Below are 16,786 nucleotides of genomic sequence, written 5' to 3'. Positions count from 1 at the left end.
CATCATCTCATTGGGAGTGTCTGACTCAAGCAGTTTTCAAGCCGGTGTGTGTGTTTGTGTGTGTGTCTGTGTCAGCCGCCACCACTCAGCACTAGTCCATTAAGTCAGCCTTTGTCCGGCGTGCATTGTGACAGACGCACTCATGACACAAGCTCCAACAACAACAAAACGCATTGTGTCAAACACGAGACACAATACACACAACACACACACACACACAAAATGTGAATCATCAGGATTCGTTTTGTTAGACATTTTGGGCGCGTTATTAATATAAAACAGTTTGTTGTCATGCTCGTGCAACGCACACGAGTGTGTGTAAGCAAAAAAAAAAACACCCGAGAAATTAAGGACGTAAAGTCACCGAGGCTCGATAGATGGCAGATGTTAAGAGGAAGATGTCGAATTGCTTGTTTAATGGCGCCGAAACGTAATCGGCTGCCTTGTGTCACGCTGCGGCTCGTCAACAAGTCCAAACAAACACTTGACATATAATATGAAAGTATTTTGCGCATGCGCACACACACACAGGGTGCGTCTTTTCAAAATGTCACTTCGCATGCTCATTTAGTTCACACCTCCGATCGCTTACAATGGAGCATCCTGAATGTTTCCCGCAGATGTTTCCCCCCGTGATAAAGTACAAAAAAATTCTTTTCCCTGTAATTTCCGCTTTACAGATGCCACTTGATGTTATATTCTATCGATACGATGAATTATACATGTTAGCAATGTTGTCGTCACGCTACATTGACTTCTTTGACATTTGACGGAGCCACGAGGCCTTTGTTTCCCTTTTTAAATGTTAACGAGCGTTCCGGATGGAGGGTCGCTTTCTGTCACCACATGCAGAAATAGAAGTAAATGACAAACGCATCGAGAAGAACATAAGAAAGACGGAAATAAAAATAATCTACAATATATGAAACCAATTCATTCGCAGCACTCAAGTACTGTGTCAGCCCTCTTACACGCAGGCGCGCTCACAAAATGATGTACTGAGGTCAGCCGCAAGAGGGCAGCAGAGCGCTCCTGTTTTGTAGTTCAAGTTGCCAATGCGTCAGTTGCAGAAGAAGACCAGCAGAGGGCAGCAAAGGATCACAAAAGAAAGCAAATGTGCTGGACATAGTGTAAAAGTCGGACATCGTTAAAACAGCATATATTAATTCCACAATATGTTAATATTTTTAATCCCATCTCATTTTGTTTCATTTATTAATTAATCAATTTAAGACTGAAATTAGGCCCAGTGCAGATAAATGTGCCGCTTTTTTCACGTACCACCAGAGGGAGCCCAAAGACCTCATTTAGACTATCACTGTTTTATTGTAGGCCCAATTAAAAGGAGCAAAAGTGTATTCATTCAACTTGATCTTAGCCAAGAACAGAACGGTACTATGTTGACTTCATCCAAATATTTCTTTTGTTCAAATCAGGGCACCCACCTTCCTGTACAGATTGAACTGGAGAGGACCTCCAGACTGGAGATTACTGTCATTGGGGACTTTCTGCACCTCTCCCTGTCCACCTCCTCAACCTCTTGATCTCACTTTGTCCTACCTGCCCTTCCACTCCTCAGCCATTTATCAACATTCTAACTCCTGGCTTTCTGCACTGACCTCCATGGCTCCCAAACTCCTCGCCCCCTCGTTCTTCCATGTTCTACCGCCATTACAAAGCGCCGCCGTGGTCGCTTTGTGCTTTTGTTTGTATCACCACCTACAGCGCGGCGGAGGCCCGCGCCTCGGCGGCAAGCTGGGAAGCCAAGCCGAGCTGTAGACAAATTGGGAGGCGGAACCGCGGCCCAAAGCTGACGGTCGGCATTTGAAATATCACTGGCACGACTGAGCGACTTGTAATCCTCCCCGACCCGTTTGTCCTCATTAAGGCGGCGGCTGAGATCAAGCCTATCCCAACTGAGAGTCGGCAGAAAAGACAGACAAACTGTGGAATGGTCGCCAATCAAGTGCAGCTTGATGGGATGGTTTTCAGCTAATGTCAAGACACACAAAGTATGTTGTGTGCGTATACTAGTGTGTGTGTGCGCGTGTGTCATGAATATAGGCAACGTGCAGTCTATTGAAGTCGAATACCATGACAACTGCCCGTGTGTGTGTGTGTGTGTGTGTGTGTGTGTGTGTGTGTGTGTGAGGCCATTAAAGAGTATTGAGGGGGAATAAATGGTTTAAATGAGGAGGCTGTGCAGCCTTTGTGGCTTTGTGCTTATCGTGTGTTTGTTTGCACAGTTCGACCACCCAGCAAGATCTCTCGCACACACATACACACAGATTAGCTGCGAGATGTTTGCACAAAAGTAGAAATGTACAGACAAAAAAGTGGCCATAATTAAAAGAAGGCAAAAGTAGCAAACGGTTGCGCTATTCCTATCCAGAAATGAATGTGTGATCATCAAAAACAATCATTTACTATTTAAAGTTGCTCCTTAATCACAAGTGGAATGAGACGTAAAAATGAGCAGACAAAATCTTTCTGATGGCTGATAAATGATTGATATCATTATTAAAAATTCAAAACTGATAATGACATCAAATGTGTTTGTGACATGCAATCTTTTGCCTTAAAACATAATATTATACTCTAAAACCATTTACTAAAAAAGAAAATTGCTGATAGTAATTAAGTAACCCTGATTATGTTTTTTTTCCAATTTAATTTTACTTGATTTATTTCCAATTGACCTTTGTGACTATATATTACACAAACATATTTAATTTCCTTCTTTTTTATCCCATCTCCCTTCGTCTTATAAAAATGACCATAAAAAAAGAAAAAAAGGGTCATTCTAATTATTTGAAAATGAGCTGTTTGTTTGTTTGTTTGTTTGTTTGTTTGTCTGCCAGCACGTGCATGTTTTTTGCCGTAGCCAAATTTAGCCAAGCGGAAATGGCCGAGTGACGACTTTGACCCACCTCCTCATCCTCGTGCCTTTTTAACGGCCACGCGCTTCTCGTGCGTGCGTGCGAGTGCGTGCTCGTGTCAGGCGCTGCAGTCCAGGCTCCCTTCTACAAATGCAATACACACAAGAACCTTGTTTTTAATCCAGAATTCCAAAACAATTTATGACAACTTGGTAACTTTTTTTTTTCCTGCGGCATACCTTTTGCTTTTCTTCTCTTTTTTTCCATTTCCTGCGCTCCGCAATGTCTTTGGGACGTGTCGGCTTCTCGGTACGGGACATTCTGGACCTGCCAGACTCTGCTGCGGGGACTTGCTGCGGTTCCGGTGCCGAGGACCCGGAAGAAGACGAGGCCAACGTCGAGGCCGCGCCCGAGGGGAACCCCACAGGGAATCACCTCGACCTGTCACGTGAGCGCACACATCTGAGCTATTTCTGGGTTCGAACCTCAGCCTCGTAAAGCGACTATTTATCTTTTCGACGACTCGGTGGATGAGCGCAGCCCGTTTTGACGTCTTTTAATTCGTCTTCTGCAGTGCACGCGCTACCAGGAGCGTCATCGGACGCGGCGCGCGACCCCGGCGAGCGCGTCTGCGGCGGCGGCAAGAAGCGTCGCGTCCTGTTCTCCAAAGCGCAAACGTTGGAACTGGAGCGTCGCTTCCGGCAACAACGTTACCTGTCGGCGCCCGAAAGGGAGCACCTAGCCCGGCGCATCCGGCTCACCCCCAACCAGGTGAAGATCTGGTTCCAGAACCACCGCTACAAGATGAAGCGCGCGCGCGCCGAGCGCAGCCTGGAGGCGCTGCGGTTGCTGCGGGCGCAGGCGCAGCAGGGGTTCGCGGTCCCGGCGGTTGTGCTGCGCGACGCAAAGCCGAGCGAGCGGCCCAAGGGAATTGCCGACCTGCGGCTGGCCTTTCCGCTCTGCGCCTACGCGCACGTCCCCCAAAGGGCCCTCGCGCGGCTCACCTGCTGGAACGCCAACTGGACCTGAGGCGCCTGCGTGCGCATGCACGACACTTGATCCGGGAGTTGAAGGACCCTTTTGGAATGTTGGTCTTTGCGTATTTTTTGAATGGTGATAAAAAATATCTCGTCGACCTGACTGTTCGTGTTTTATAAATTATTTGTCATATTTAATGTTGCGCAACGTTTTGTACTTTTTATGCATTTCTAAAATTAACTTCGGTTCGATGTCGCTGAAAAGAAGACAATCGTTTGGCTGCTGACTTGGTGTTTAATCCACCACGTTATTTTAACTCACGTGCAGCCATCCTCCATGTTCGAATGAGGGTTTTTTTTTCACTGTGGTATCTGATAACATTTACATTTTGGTGCAGTTTATTTCATTTTCAGTCATGCGTGAAAACTGCGCTCAAAATATACTCCAGAAATTGGCAAAACATTCCAAATGTATTTTGTTTGTATGAACCTTTGTAAGAGCCAAATTATTTATTGTCAATCTTTGTTGTTGTATTGTTTTACGGTTTTGTAAAGCGCTTGGTTACAACGAAACAAAGCGCGATATAAATAAAGACGAATCGCATGTTTTGCAGTGGAAATGTGTGTGCGTGTGCACGAGGACGCGCGGTTGAAGTCAGGCTATAGTGGCGGTGACAGTGGGGGGTGTGGGAGACCCCTCCCTCCACGTGCACCCATCATTAGGACTTGAAAACGTTTGATCATATCTCAGCTAAAAAAAAACATGTTTAATATCATTCATTTTCTAATATCGCGATGATATCGAATCGAGGGGAGCCAGTCGAGCATTGGATGCACACAATAAACTATATATAACAGCAAAATGAACGACAAATATTGACAAAGACAATCAATTGTGGGAAAGACTCACGCTGTGGTCAGATCTGTGACGTCACGTTGTCTTGAGGACTCGTCCACCTGTGACGTCATGCGGCGAAAAAGAATTGCAGTTCATTCATTTTGTGATATTTTTCCTGTCATTTTTCTATCATTAGTATTTAATGTGCAACCTAACAGGCCACCTGCTTCATATTTGCATCGAGCGCCTGGAAGACGAACATGCAGTTCATCGGAATGACGCTAGGTGGCAGCAGGAGCTTGACCAATTACGTATAAAGACACACTCGCATGTGCAAATGGGTAACTTGGCGCCTTCTTCTTCTTCTCCTCCTCCTCCTCCTCCTCCTCGTCCTGCTCCTCAGCCGCGCTCGGAGAAGCTTCATTCCTTGAATGCTTATTGGTCAAAGTGAGCAAAGCAATGTGCACAAGCAGCCAAAGTCAAACTCAGCCATAAACTGCAGTTATACTTAAAGCAACCAATCGCATCACTAACTAGAATTTTGCAATTTCTGGAGAAATTGCGTGTGAAGGCGAAATGTATGAATAACTTCTTCGGGGAATGCTGCCGAACAATGTTGAAACGTGTTGAATTACTTGAGAAATGTAGAATATTTGGAGAATTTGTGGTGAATTTCAAAATTGAAAGTTTGGAATATTTGGTAAGTGGGAAGTTGTGGAATAGGTAGGCAAAAGATGAACAGTTGAAAGTTGGAATGGGTTGAATCGGTTGAAAAATGTAGAAATGAGAAGGGAAAAAGGAAATATTGGAGAATTGGGTGTGAATTTCAAAATAAAAGCTGTGAAGTTTTTGGTAAGTTGTGGAATAGGTAGAAAAATGATGAACAGTTGAAAGTTGGAATGGGTTGAATCGGTTGAAAAATGTAGAAATGAGAAGGGAAAAAGGAATTGGGTGTGAGTTTCAAAATAAAAGATGTGAAGTTTTTGGTAAGTGGGAAGTTGTGGAATAGGTAGAAAAATGATGAACAGTTGAAAGTTGGAATGGGTTGAATCGGTTGAAAAATGTAGAAATGAGAAGGGAAAAAGGAATTGGGTGTGAATTTCAAAATAAAAGATGTTAAGTTTTTGGGACGTGGTAAGTTGTGGAATAGGTAGAAAAATGATGAACAGTTGAAAGTTGGAATGGGTTGAATCGGTTGAAAAATGTAGAAATGAGAAGGGAAAAAGGAATTGGGTGTGAATTTCAAAATAAAAGATGTGAAGTTTTTGGTAAATGGGAAGTTGTTGAATAGGTAGAAAAATGATGAACAGTTGAAAGTTGTATTGGGTTGAATCGGTTGAAAAATGTAGAAATGAGAAGGGATAAACGAATTTGGTGTGAATTTCAAAATAAAAGATGTGAAGTTTTTGGTAAGTGGGAAGTTGTGGAATAGGTAGAAAAATGATGAACAGTTGAAAGTTGGAATGGGTTGAATCGGTTGAAAAATGTAGAAATGAGAAGGGAAAAAGGAATTGGGTGTGAATTTCAAAATAAAAGATGTGAAGGTTTTGGGAAGTTGTGGAATAGGTCGAAAAATGATGAACAGTTGAAAGTTGGAATGGGTTGAATCGGTTGAAAAATGTAGAAATGAGAAGGGAAAAGGGAATTGTTTGAATTTCAAAATAAAAGATGTGAAGTCTTTGGGAAGTTGTGGAATAGGTAGAAAAATGATGAACAGTTGAAAGTTGGAATGGGTTGAATCGGTTGAAAAATGTGGAAATGAGAAGGGAAAAGGGAATTGGGTGTGAATTTCAAAATAAAAGATGTGAAGTTTTTGGTAAGTGGGAAATTGTGGAATAGGTAGAGAAATGATGAACAGTTGAAAGTTGGAATGGGTTGAATCGGTTGAAAAATGTAGAAATGAGAAGGGAAAAGGAATTGGGTGTGAATTTCAAAATAAAAGATGTGAAGCTTTTGGTAAGTGGGAAGTTGTGGAATCGGTAGAAAAATAATGAACAGTTGAAAGTTGGAATGGGTTGAATTGGTTGAAAAATGTAGAAATTAGAGTAGAAAAACGAAATTTTAGAGAATTTTGGTTGAATTTCAAAATAAAAGATGTGAAGTTTTTGGTAAGTGGGACGTTGTGGAATAGGTAGGCAAAAGATGAACAGTTGAAAGTTGGAACGAGTTGAATCGGTTGAAAAATGTAGAAGTTAGAGGTGAAAAACGAAATTTTGTGAAAATTTGTCGGAATTTTTAACGTGAAAACGTGAAATTTTCGAATTTGGGAATTTTGGGAATGTCGAGAATCCTTCCGAATGTGATTAGAATGTGCTGAATGATGTGAATTTCAAATTGGAACGACGTAAATGTGAAATGTCGAATGTGCCATTAAGAATGAATGGGGAAAAATTTGTCGGAATTTTGGGAATTTTGCGGAATCGGAAAATTTTCGGAACGAGCAAAATACAAGCGCTCGTCGCGTGAATATTTGGAATACGTGAAAAGTGGAATGGAGTGAATCGGATGAATTATGTGGAAGATGAAACGTGTCAAAAAAGTGTGGAGAAACGTAGAGAATAATAATAATAACTAGAATTTTGCAATTTCTGGAGAAATTGCGTGTGAAGGCGAAATGTATGAATAACTTTTTCGGGGAATGCTGCCGAACGATGTTGAAACGTGTTGAATTACTTGAGAAATGTAGAATATTTGGAGAATTTGTGGTGAATTTCAAAATTGAAAGTTTGGAATATTTGGTAAGTGGGAAGTTGTGGAATAGGTAGGCAAAAGATGAACAGTTGAAAGTTGGAATGGGTTGAAACGGTAGAAAAATTTAGAAGTTAGAGTAGAAAAACGAAATTTTGGAGAATTTGGTTGAATTTTAAATTTGGAATTGTTGGTAAGTGGGAAGTTGTGGAATAGGTAGGCAAAAGATGAACAGTTGAAAGTTGGAACGGGTTGAATCAGTTAAAAAATGTAGAAGTTAGAGCAAATGTTGAATCCCCATAGAGAATGAATGGGAAAATAAAAAAAAGCAATTGCGCCAAAATCTTTCTAGATTTGGAACAAAACCAAAAAAAACGGCCTCAGGAGGTTCACTTTTGGGGTAAAAATGTTGAAACGGGTTATATCGGACAAAAAACGAAGACGTAAGCGCAAATGTAGCTATTTGGGGCACTTAGTGTTGAAATAAGGTCACTTCCGGCTTGATTCGGGTCATTTCCGGTCTAATTTGGGTCACTTCCGGTTTATTTGGGTCACTTCCGGTTTAAAACAGGTCACTTCCGGTTTAGCTGAGGTCACTTCCGGTTTATTTGGGGTCATTTCCGGTCTAAAAAGGTCACTTCCGGTTCATTTTGGGTCACTTCCGGTTTGATTTGGGGTCACTTCCGGTTTACCAGAGGTCACTTCCGGTCTATTTGGGGTCACTTCCGGTTTATTTGGGTCACTTCCGGTTTAATTTGGGTCACTTCCGGTTCGTCTGAGGTCACTTCCGGTTTATAAGGGGTCATTTCCGGTCTAAAAAGGTCACTTCCGGTACATTTGGGGTCACTTCCGGTTTGATTTGGGGTCACTTCCGGTTTACCTGAGGTCACTTCCGGTCTATTTGGGGTCACTTCCGGTTTAATTTGGGTCACTTCCGGTTCGTCTGAGGTCACTTCCGGTTTATTAGGGGTCATTTCCGGTCTAAAAAGGTCACTTCCGGTACATTTGGGGTCACTTCCGGTTTGATTTGGGGTCACTTCCGGTTTACCTGAGGTCACTTCCGGTCTATTTGGGGTCACTTTCGGTTTGATTTGGGCCACTTCCGGTTCATTCTGGGTTCATTGGTGGCACTTCAGGGTCATCCAAGATGGCCGCCACACTGGAATTGGGGGTCAAGGGTTGAATTGTGTAAGCATAGTGGAAGTGGGGGTGAATGGGAGTGAATGTGGGAAGAATAAGGTGAATTAAGTGAATAAATTTGGAATGGGTTGAATCTGTTGAAAAATGTAGAAATGAGAAGGGAAAAAGGAATTGGGTGTGAATTTCAAAATAAAAGATGTGAAGTTTTTGGTAAGTGGGAAGTTGTGGAATAGGTAGAAAAATGATGAACAGTTGAAAGTTGGAATGGGTTGAATCGGTTGAAAAATGTAGAAATGAGAAGGAGAAACGGAAATATTGGAGAATTGGGTGTGAATTTCAAAATAAAAGATGTGAAGTTTTTGGTAAGTGGGAAGTTGTGGAATAGGTAGAAAAATGATGAACAGTTGAAAGTTGGAATGGGTTGAATCGGTTGAAAAATGTAGAAATGAGAAGGGAAAAGGAATTGGGTGTGAATTTCAAAATAAAAGATGTGAAGCTTTTGGTAAGTGGGAAGTTGTGGAATCAGTAGAAAAATAATGAACAGTTGAAAGTTGGAATGGGTTGAATCGGTTGAAAAATGTAGAAATTAGAGTAGAAAAACGAAATTTTAGAGAATTTTGGTTGAATTTCAAAATAAAAGATGTGAAGTTTTTGGTAAGTGGGACGTTGTGGAATAGGTAGGCAAAAGATGAACAGTTGAAAGTTGGAACGAGTTGAATCGGTTGAAAAATGTAGAAGTTAGAGGTGAAAAACGAAATTTTGTGAAAATTTGTCGGAATTTTTAACGTGAAAACGTGAAATTTTCGAATTTGGGAATTTTGGGAATGTCGAGAATCCTTCCGAATGTGATTAGAATGTGCTGAATGATGTGAATTTCAAATTGGAACGACGTAAATGTGAAATGTCGAATGTGCCATTAAGAATGAATGGGGAAAAATTTGTCGGAATTTTGGGAATTTTGCGGAATCGGAAAATTTTCGGAACGAGCAAAATACAAGCGCTCGTCGCGTGAATATTTGGAATACGTGAAAAGTGGAATGGAGTGAATCGGATGAATTATGTGGAAGATGAAACGTGTCAAAAAAGTGTGGAGAAACGTAGAGAATAATAATAATAATAACTAGAATTTTGCAATTTCTGGAGAAATTGCGTGTGAAGGCGAAATGTATGAATAACTTTTTCGGGGAATGCTGCCGAACGATGTTGAAACGTGTTGAATTACTTGAGAAATGTAGAATATTTGGAGAATTTGTGGTGAATTTCAAAATTGGAAGTTTGGAATATTTGGTAAGTGGGAAGTTGTGGAATAGGTAGGCAAAATATGAACAGTTGAAAGTTGAAATGGGTTGAATCTGTTGAAAAATGCAGAAATTAGAGTAGAAAAACGAAATTTTGGAGAATTTGGTTGAATTTCGAATTTGGAATTTTTGGTAAGTGGGAAGTTGTGGAATAGGTAGGCAAAAGATGTACAGTTGAAAGTTGGAACGGGTTGAATCAGTTAAAAAATGTAGAAGTTAGAGCAAATGTTGAATCCCCATAGAGAGAATGAATGGGAAAATAAAAAAAAGCAATTGCGCCAAAATCTTTCTAAATTTGGAAAAAAACAAAAAAAACGGCCTCAGGAGGTTCACTTTTGGGGTAAAAATGTTGAAACGGGTTAAATCGGACAAAAAACGAAGACGTTAGCGCAAATGTAGCTATTTGGGGAACTTAGTGTTGAAATAAGGTCACTTCCGGCTTGATTCGGGTCATTTCCGGTCTAATTTGGGTCACTTCCGGTTTAAAACAGATCACTTCCGGTTTAGCTGAGGTCACTTCCGGTTTATTCGGGGTCACTTCCGGTCTGAAAAGGTCACTTCCGGTTCATTTGGGGTCACTTCCGGTTTGATTTGGGGTCACTTCCGGTTTACCAGAGGTCACTTCCGGTCTATTTGGGGTCACTTCCGGTTTATTTGGGTCACTTCCGGTTTAATTAAGTCACTTCCGGTTCGTCTGAGGTCACTTCCGGTTTATTAGGGGTCATTTCCGGTCTAAAAAGGTCACTTCCGGTACATTTGGGGTCACTTCCGGTTTGATTTGGGGTCACTTCCGGTTTACCTGAGGTCACTTCCGGTCTATTTGGGGTCACTTTCGGTTTGATTTGGGCCACTTCCGGTTCATTCTGGGTTCATTGGTGGCACTTCAGGGTCATCCAAGATGGCCGCCACACTGGAATTGGGGGTCAAGGGTTGAATTGTGTAAGCATAGTGGAAGTGGGGGTGAATGGGAGTGAATGTGGGAAGAATAAGGTGAATTAAGTGAATAAATTTGGAATGGGTTGAATCTGTTGAAAAATGTAGAAATGAGAAGGGAAAAAGGAATTGGGTGTGAATTTCAAAATAAAAGATGTGAAGTTTTTGGTAAGTGGGAAGTTGTGGAATAGGTAGAAAAATGATGAACAGTTGAAAGTTGGAATGGGTTGAATCGGTTGAAAAATGTAGAAATGAGAAGGAGAAACGGAAATATTGGAGAATTGGGTGTGAATTTCAAAATAAAAGATGTGAAGTTTTTGGTAAGTGGGAAGTTGTGGAATAGGTAGAAAAATGATGAACAGTTGAAAGTTGGAATGGGTTGAATCGGTTGAAAAATGTAGAAATGAGAAGGGAAAAGGAATTGGGTGTGAATTTCAAAATAAAAGATGTGAAGCTTTTGGTAAGTGGGAAGTTGTGGAATCAGTAGAAAAATAATGAACAGTTGAAAGTTGGAATGGGTTGAATCGGTTGAAAAATGTAGAAATTAGAGTAGAAAAACGAAATTTTAGAGAATTTTGGTTGAATTTCAAAATAAAAGATGTGAAGTTTTTGGTAAGTGGGACGTTGTGGAATAGGTAGGCAAAAGATGAACAGTTGAAAGTTGGAACGAGTTGAATCGGTTGAAAAATGTAGAAGTTAGAGGTGAAAAACGAAATTTTGTGAAAATTTGTCGGAATTTTTAACGTGAAAACGTGAAATTTTCGAATTTGGGAATTTTGGGAATGTCGAGAATCCTTCCGAATGTGATTAGAATGTGCTGAATGATGTGAATTTCAAATTGGAACGACGTAAATGTGAAATGTCGAATGTGCCATTAAGAATGAATGGGGAAAAATTTGTCGGAATTTTGGGAATTTTGCGGAATCGGAAAATTTTCGGAACGAGCAAAATACAAGCGCTCGTCGCGTGAATATTTGGAATACGTGAAAAGTGGAATGGAGTGAATCGGATGAATTATGTGGAAGATGAAACGTGTCAAAAAAGTGTGGAGAAACGTAGAGAATAATAATAATAATAATAGAGAATGGTGTAGAATAACATATGTGTGAAGGCCTTCGCCTTCACACAATAATAGAGAATGGTGTAGAATAACATATGTGTGAAGGCCTTCGCCTTCACACAATAACTAGAATTTTGCAATTTCTGGAGAAATTGCGTGTGAAGGCGAAATGTATGAATAACTTTTTCGGGGAATGCTGCCGAACGATGTTGAAACGTGTTGAATTACTTGAGAAATGTAGAATATTTGGAGAATTTGTGGCGAATTTCAAAATAAAAGATGTGAAGTTTTTGGTAAGTGGGAAGTTGTGGAATAGGTTGAAAAATGATGAACAGTTGAAAGTTGGAATGGGTTGAATCGGTTGAAAAATGTAGAAATGAGAAGGGAAAAAGGAATTGGGTGTGAATTTCAAAATAAAAGATGTGAAGGTTTTGGGAAGTTGTGGAATAGGTCGAAAAATGATGAACAGTTGAAAGTTGGAATGGGTTGAATCGGTTGAAAAATGTAGAAATGAGAAGGGAAAAGGGAATTGGGTGTGAATTTCAAAATAAAAGATGTGAAGTTTTTGGTAAGTGGGAAGTTGTGGAATAGGTAGAAAAATGATGAACAGTTGAAAGTTGGAATGGGTTGAATCGGTTGAAAAATGTAGAAAGGAGAAGGGAAAAGGGAATTGAGTGTGAATTTCAAAATAAAAGATGTGAAGTTTTTGGTAAGTGGGAAGTTGTGGAATAGGTAGAAAAATGATGAACAGTTGAAAGTTGGAATGGGTTGAATCGGTTGAAAAATGTAGAAATGAGAAGGGAAAAGGGAATTGGGTGTGAATTTCAAAATAAAAGATGTGAAGTATTTGGGAAGTTGTGGAATAGGTAGAAAAATGATGAACAGTTGAAAGTTGGAATGGGTTGAATCGGTTGAAAAATGTAGAAATTAGAGTACAAAAACGGAATTTGAGAGAATTTTGGTTGAATTTCAAAATAAAAGATGTGAAGTTTTTGGTAAGTGGGAAGTTGTGGAATAGGTAGAAAAATGATGAACAGTTGAAAGTTGGAATGGGTTGAATCGGTTGAAAAATGTAGAAATGAGAAGGGAAAAGGAATTGGGTGTGAATTTCAAAATAAAAGACGTGAAGCTTTTGGTAAGTGGGAAGTTGTGGAATCGGTAGAAAAATAATGAACAGTTGAAAGTTGGAATGGGTTGAATCGGTTGAAAAATGTAGAAATGAGAAGGGGAAAGGAAATTGGGTGTGAATTTCAAAATAAAAGATGTGAAGTTTTTGGTAAGTGGGAAGTTGTGGAATAGGTAGAAAAATGATGAACAGTTGAAAGTTGGAATGGGTTGAATCGGTTGAAAAATGTAGAAATGAGAAGGGAAAAGGAATTGGGTGTGAATTTCAAAATAAAAGACGTGAAGCTTTTGGTAAGTGGGAAGTTGTGGAATCGGTAGAAAAATAGTGAACAGTTGAAAGTTGGAATGGGTTGAATCGGTTGAAAAATGTAGAAATGAGAAGGGAAAAGGAAATTGGGTGTGAATTTCAAAATAAAAGATGTGAAGTTTTTGGTAAGTGGGAAGTTGTGGAATAGGTAGAAAAATGATGAACAGTTGAAAGTTGGAATGGGTTGAATCGGTTGAAAAATGTAGAAATGAGAAGGGAAAAGGAATTGGGTGTGAATTTCAAAATAAAAGATGTGAAGCTTTTGGTAAGTGGGAAGTTGTGGAATCAGTAGAAAAATAATGAACAGTTGAAAGTTGGAATGGGTTGAATCGGTTGAAAAATGTAGAAATTAGAGTAGAAAAACGAAATTTTAGAGAATTTTGGTTGAATTTCAAAATAAAAGATGTGAAGTTTTTGGTAAGTGGGACGTTGTGGAATAGGTAGGCAAAAGATGAACAGTTGAAAGTTGGAACGAGTTGAATCGGTTGAAAAATGTAGAAGTTAGAGGTGAAAAACGAAATTTTTTGAAAATTTGTCGGACTTTTTAACGTGAAAACGTGAAATTTTCGAATTTGGGAATTTTGGGAATGTCGAGAATCCTTCCGAATGTGATTAGAATGTGCTGAATGATGTGAATTTCAAATTGGAACGACGTAAATGTGAAATGTCGAATGTGCCATTAAGAATGAATGGGGAAAAATTTGTCGGAATTTTGGGAATTTTGCGGAATCGGAAAATTTTCGGAACGAGAAAAATACAAGCGCTCGTCGCGTGAATATTTGGAATACGTGAAAAGTGGAATGGAGTGAATCGGATGAATTATGTGGAAGATGAAACGTGTCAAAAAAGTGTGGAGAATAAAAGAGAATAATAATAATAATAGAGAATGGTGTAGAATAACATATGTGTGAAGGCCTTCGCCTTCACACAATAATAGAGAATGGTGTAGAATAACATATGTGTGAAGGCCTTCGCCTTCACACAATAATAGAGAATGGTGTAGAATAACATATGTGTGAAGGCCTTCGCCTTCACACAATAATAATAATAAAGTAAATGGAGTAGAATAACATATGTGTGAAGGCCTTCGCCTTCACACAATAATAATAAAGTAAATGGAGTAGAATAACATATGTGTGAAGGCCTTCGCCTTCACACAATAATAAAGTAAATGGAGTAGAATAACATATGTGTGAAGGCCTTCGCCTTCACACAATAAAGTGAATGGAGTAGAATAACATATGTGTGAAGGCCTTCGCCTTCACACAATTAGGAAAAACACCCCTGTTAAGATAAATCCACTTTTTTTTCATACTTAAAATAGGTTTGCAATTAAAGTCAAAGTTTGTTGTTTCACGGGTCAAACTTTCAATCCTGAGATAACATTTTCAATTTTCATTATTCAATGAGCTTCTTGGGATTTCTGATCCACAAAATTCAAATAAGAGCTGGCTGACTCACCTGAGGAGCACGCGTAGCGTTGACTGTCAATCAGCACGACTCGCCCCGCCCCTCCCCGTCCGCGGGTGGGATAAGGTCTCGCTTGCATCCCGTGTTGGCCTCATCGTGCAACAGGAGGGAGGGTGGGACGTAGGGAGGCGTCCAGCATGTCCCTGAGCCCCCCCAGGCACTCCACCCCCTTCTCGGTCATCGACATCCTGCAGCACGGCCCCATGGACGACCTCCACCGGAGGTTCGGCGCCGTGCAGGAGCCCGGACTGGCCGGCTTGTACCGGTACCAGCAGCAGCAGCAGCAGCAGCAGCAGGAGCACCTCCATCAGCAGCATCAGCACCATCTGCAACACCAGCCCCACCTGTCCACTTCCCCCGACGCCTACAACGTGCCGCACTTCTCGGGCTCGGTCGGGGGGTTCTGCAGCGGCGGCGGCGGCGGCATCGGCGGAGAAATGCCGGCCTATCAGGAGTCGCTAAGGCCGGTTGGCCCTGCGGCTGCGGCCTGGTACGGCGGCCCCGAAACAAGATACGCGCCAAGTTAGTTGAAATCTATTTCGATCATCTTTGCCACTATTTACACTCAATTTAATTCCGCTTTAAATACTTTACAGTTGAGTTGAATGCAACAATGTAGTCAATTTAATCCACCTTTGTTTTGAAACTCGGCGAAAAAGGATGCATGCGAGAAACGATTAAAAGTTGGGGACAAAAAAAGAACCAAAAGGCCTACTAATCTTTTTTTTCCAAATTGAAATTCCTTTTGCTGCATGCGTAAATTTACAAAAAATATATTTTAAAGTTTGTTACATGAGAGGTTTATTTTTTGAAAAAAAAAAAAAAAAGTAACCTTGCATTGAAAAACAAAAAGATGTGGGAGTTACTTCACAATAGTTGCATTTAATTCAAGGACTTTACTCCGGTCATTTGTTACAATAACTTAGCAATAATTTCTCCCCAATTAGTGTTGTTTAATTCAATTGATTTCCGTTCATATTTATTAATTCGCCGCATTGTAATCAGATTATCTTAATTACTGTTGGACGACAAATCGCGCAAGCATTTTAGAACCTATTGACTTTTGGTAACATTTTATATTTACGTCATATTTTTGAGTGCATAATATGTCTTTTTATCGGCTGTAAAATTACACCACTCTTTTCCTCGATTTTTACCTATGGATCAATTGATTGCCGCACTAAAGCAAGTGTGAAAAACTCGCAAAAAATAAATAAATAAAAATGCTTCGTGAGATATTCTTGGATTAAGAAGAAAAAATAGTGGCATAACCTGGTGTTGACTTTGCAGTTTCCCAGCTGATGGGCTCCTGCGGCGGCCTGTCAGGCGGCCTGTCTGCAGCCTTGGACGGCTGCACCAAGGCCGCCTTGTCGGCGGCCCCGCGGAGGAAGCGTCGAGTGCTCTTCTCGCAGGCCCAAGTCTTCGAGCTGGAGCGCCGCTTCAAGCAGCAAAAGTACCTGTCGGCCCCCGAGAGGGAGCACCTGGCCGGCCTCATCCACCTCAGCCCCAACCAGGTGAAGATCTGGTTCCAGAACCACCGCTACAAGCTCAAGCGACAGCTCAAGGACAAGGCGGCGCAGCGGCAGCACGACGCAGGCGGCGGCGACGGCGGCGGCCTGTGCGCGATCAACCGCTCATCGCCGCTGCTCGCCAAGCCCAGCCGGGGCGAACCCGAAGCGACGGCGGAGGCCAAGACGAGCAACCAGCAACTCGACCGGGACGTCCAGGAGGAGCACCGGGAAGGGAAAGGGGGCCGCTCGCTAGAGTCGCCCACGGGCTTCCGCGCGCGCACGGACGCGGCGGTGCTTGATTACACCGGCGGCGTGCTCGGTTCCTCCACTTTGCTCTACGGCAGAACTTGGTAGGACCGAACCGGAGCGGAGACAGACGCGGACTGAGGAGGTGCAAGTTTTCCGGCTGTTTTTTGGAGCCAAAGTTGGCGTTGCCTTGGACATGTGACCGGATTCCTGCAGACTCTTGACGACGTCATTATTTCAGCTTTCAAGCAAAAAATTTTCAATTGTCAATCAATATCTTTCCTTTGCCCTCTGAATTTAGATTATTCGTTTGA

At 41.3% G+C, this 16,786-nt stretch overlaps 2 protein-coding genes across 2 annotated transcripts; both read left to right on the top strand.

The window, feature by feature from the left end:
* Positions 1–2,966: 2,966 nt before the first annotated feature.
* Positions 2,967–4,177, top strand: LOC133146883 (homeobox protein Nkx-2.2-like). The gene is made up of 2 exons (XM_061270959.1): positions 2,967–3,327; positions 3,454–4,177. The coding sequence occupies exons 1-2, from the start codon at positions 3,162–3,164 to the stop codon at positions 3,906–3,908; spliced, it is 621 nt and encodes a 206-aa protein (XP_061126943.1). The 5' UTR covers positions 2,967–3,161; the 3' UTR covers positions 3,909–4,177.
* Positions 4,178–14,775: 10,598 nt separating this feature from the next.
* LOC133146764 (homeobox protein Nkx-2.4-like) lies at positions 14,776–16,580 on the top strand. The gene is made up of 2 exons (XM_061270778.1): positions 14,776–15,237; positions 16,006–16,580. Exons 1-2 carry the CDS (start codon positions 14,853–14,855, stop codon positions 16,578–16,580), a joined length of 960 nt encoding a protein of 319 aa, XP_061126762.1. The 5' UTR covers positions 14,776–14,852.
* The last annotated feature ends 206 nt before the right edge of the window (positions 16,581–16,786 follow it).

The sequence above is a fragment of the Syngnathus typhle genome, linkage group LG22, assembly GCF_033458585.1.
Source record: "Syngnathus typhle isolate RoL2023-S1 ecotype Sweden linkage group LG22, RoL_Styp_1.0, whole genome shotgun sequence".
Taxonomy (NCBI): domain Eukaryota; kingdom Metazoa; phylum Chordata; class Actinopteri; order Syngnathiformes; family Syngnathidae; genus Syngnathus; species Syngnathus typhle.
Note: the sequence above shows the minus strand (reverse complement) of the source record. Positions and strands in the feature narration are given on the sequence as shown.

What these genes read in the sequence shown, in the direction of transcription:
- LOC133146764 (XM_061270778.1), top strand. Translation starts at nt 14,853, where the DNA reads ATGTCCCTGAGCCCCCCCAGGCACTCCACCCCCTTCTCGGTCATCGAC. An exon ending in CGAAACAAGATACGCGCCAA is followed by an intron (nt 15,238 to 16,005) that starts GTTAGTTGAAAT and finishes TTGACTTTGCAG; the next exon opens with TTTCCCAGCTGATGGGCTCC.
- LOC133146883 (XM_061270959.1), top strand. Translation starts at nt 3,162, where the DNA reads ATGTCTTTGGGACGTGTCGGCTTCTCGGTACGGGACATTCTGGACCTG. An exon ending in GAATCACCTCGACCTGTCAC is followed by an intron (nt 3,328 to 3,453) that starts GTGAGCGCACAC and finishes CGTCTTCTGCAG; the next exon opens with TGCACGCGCTACCAGGAGCG.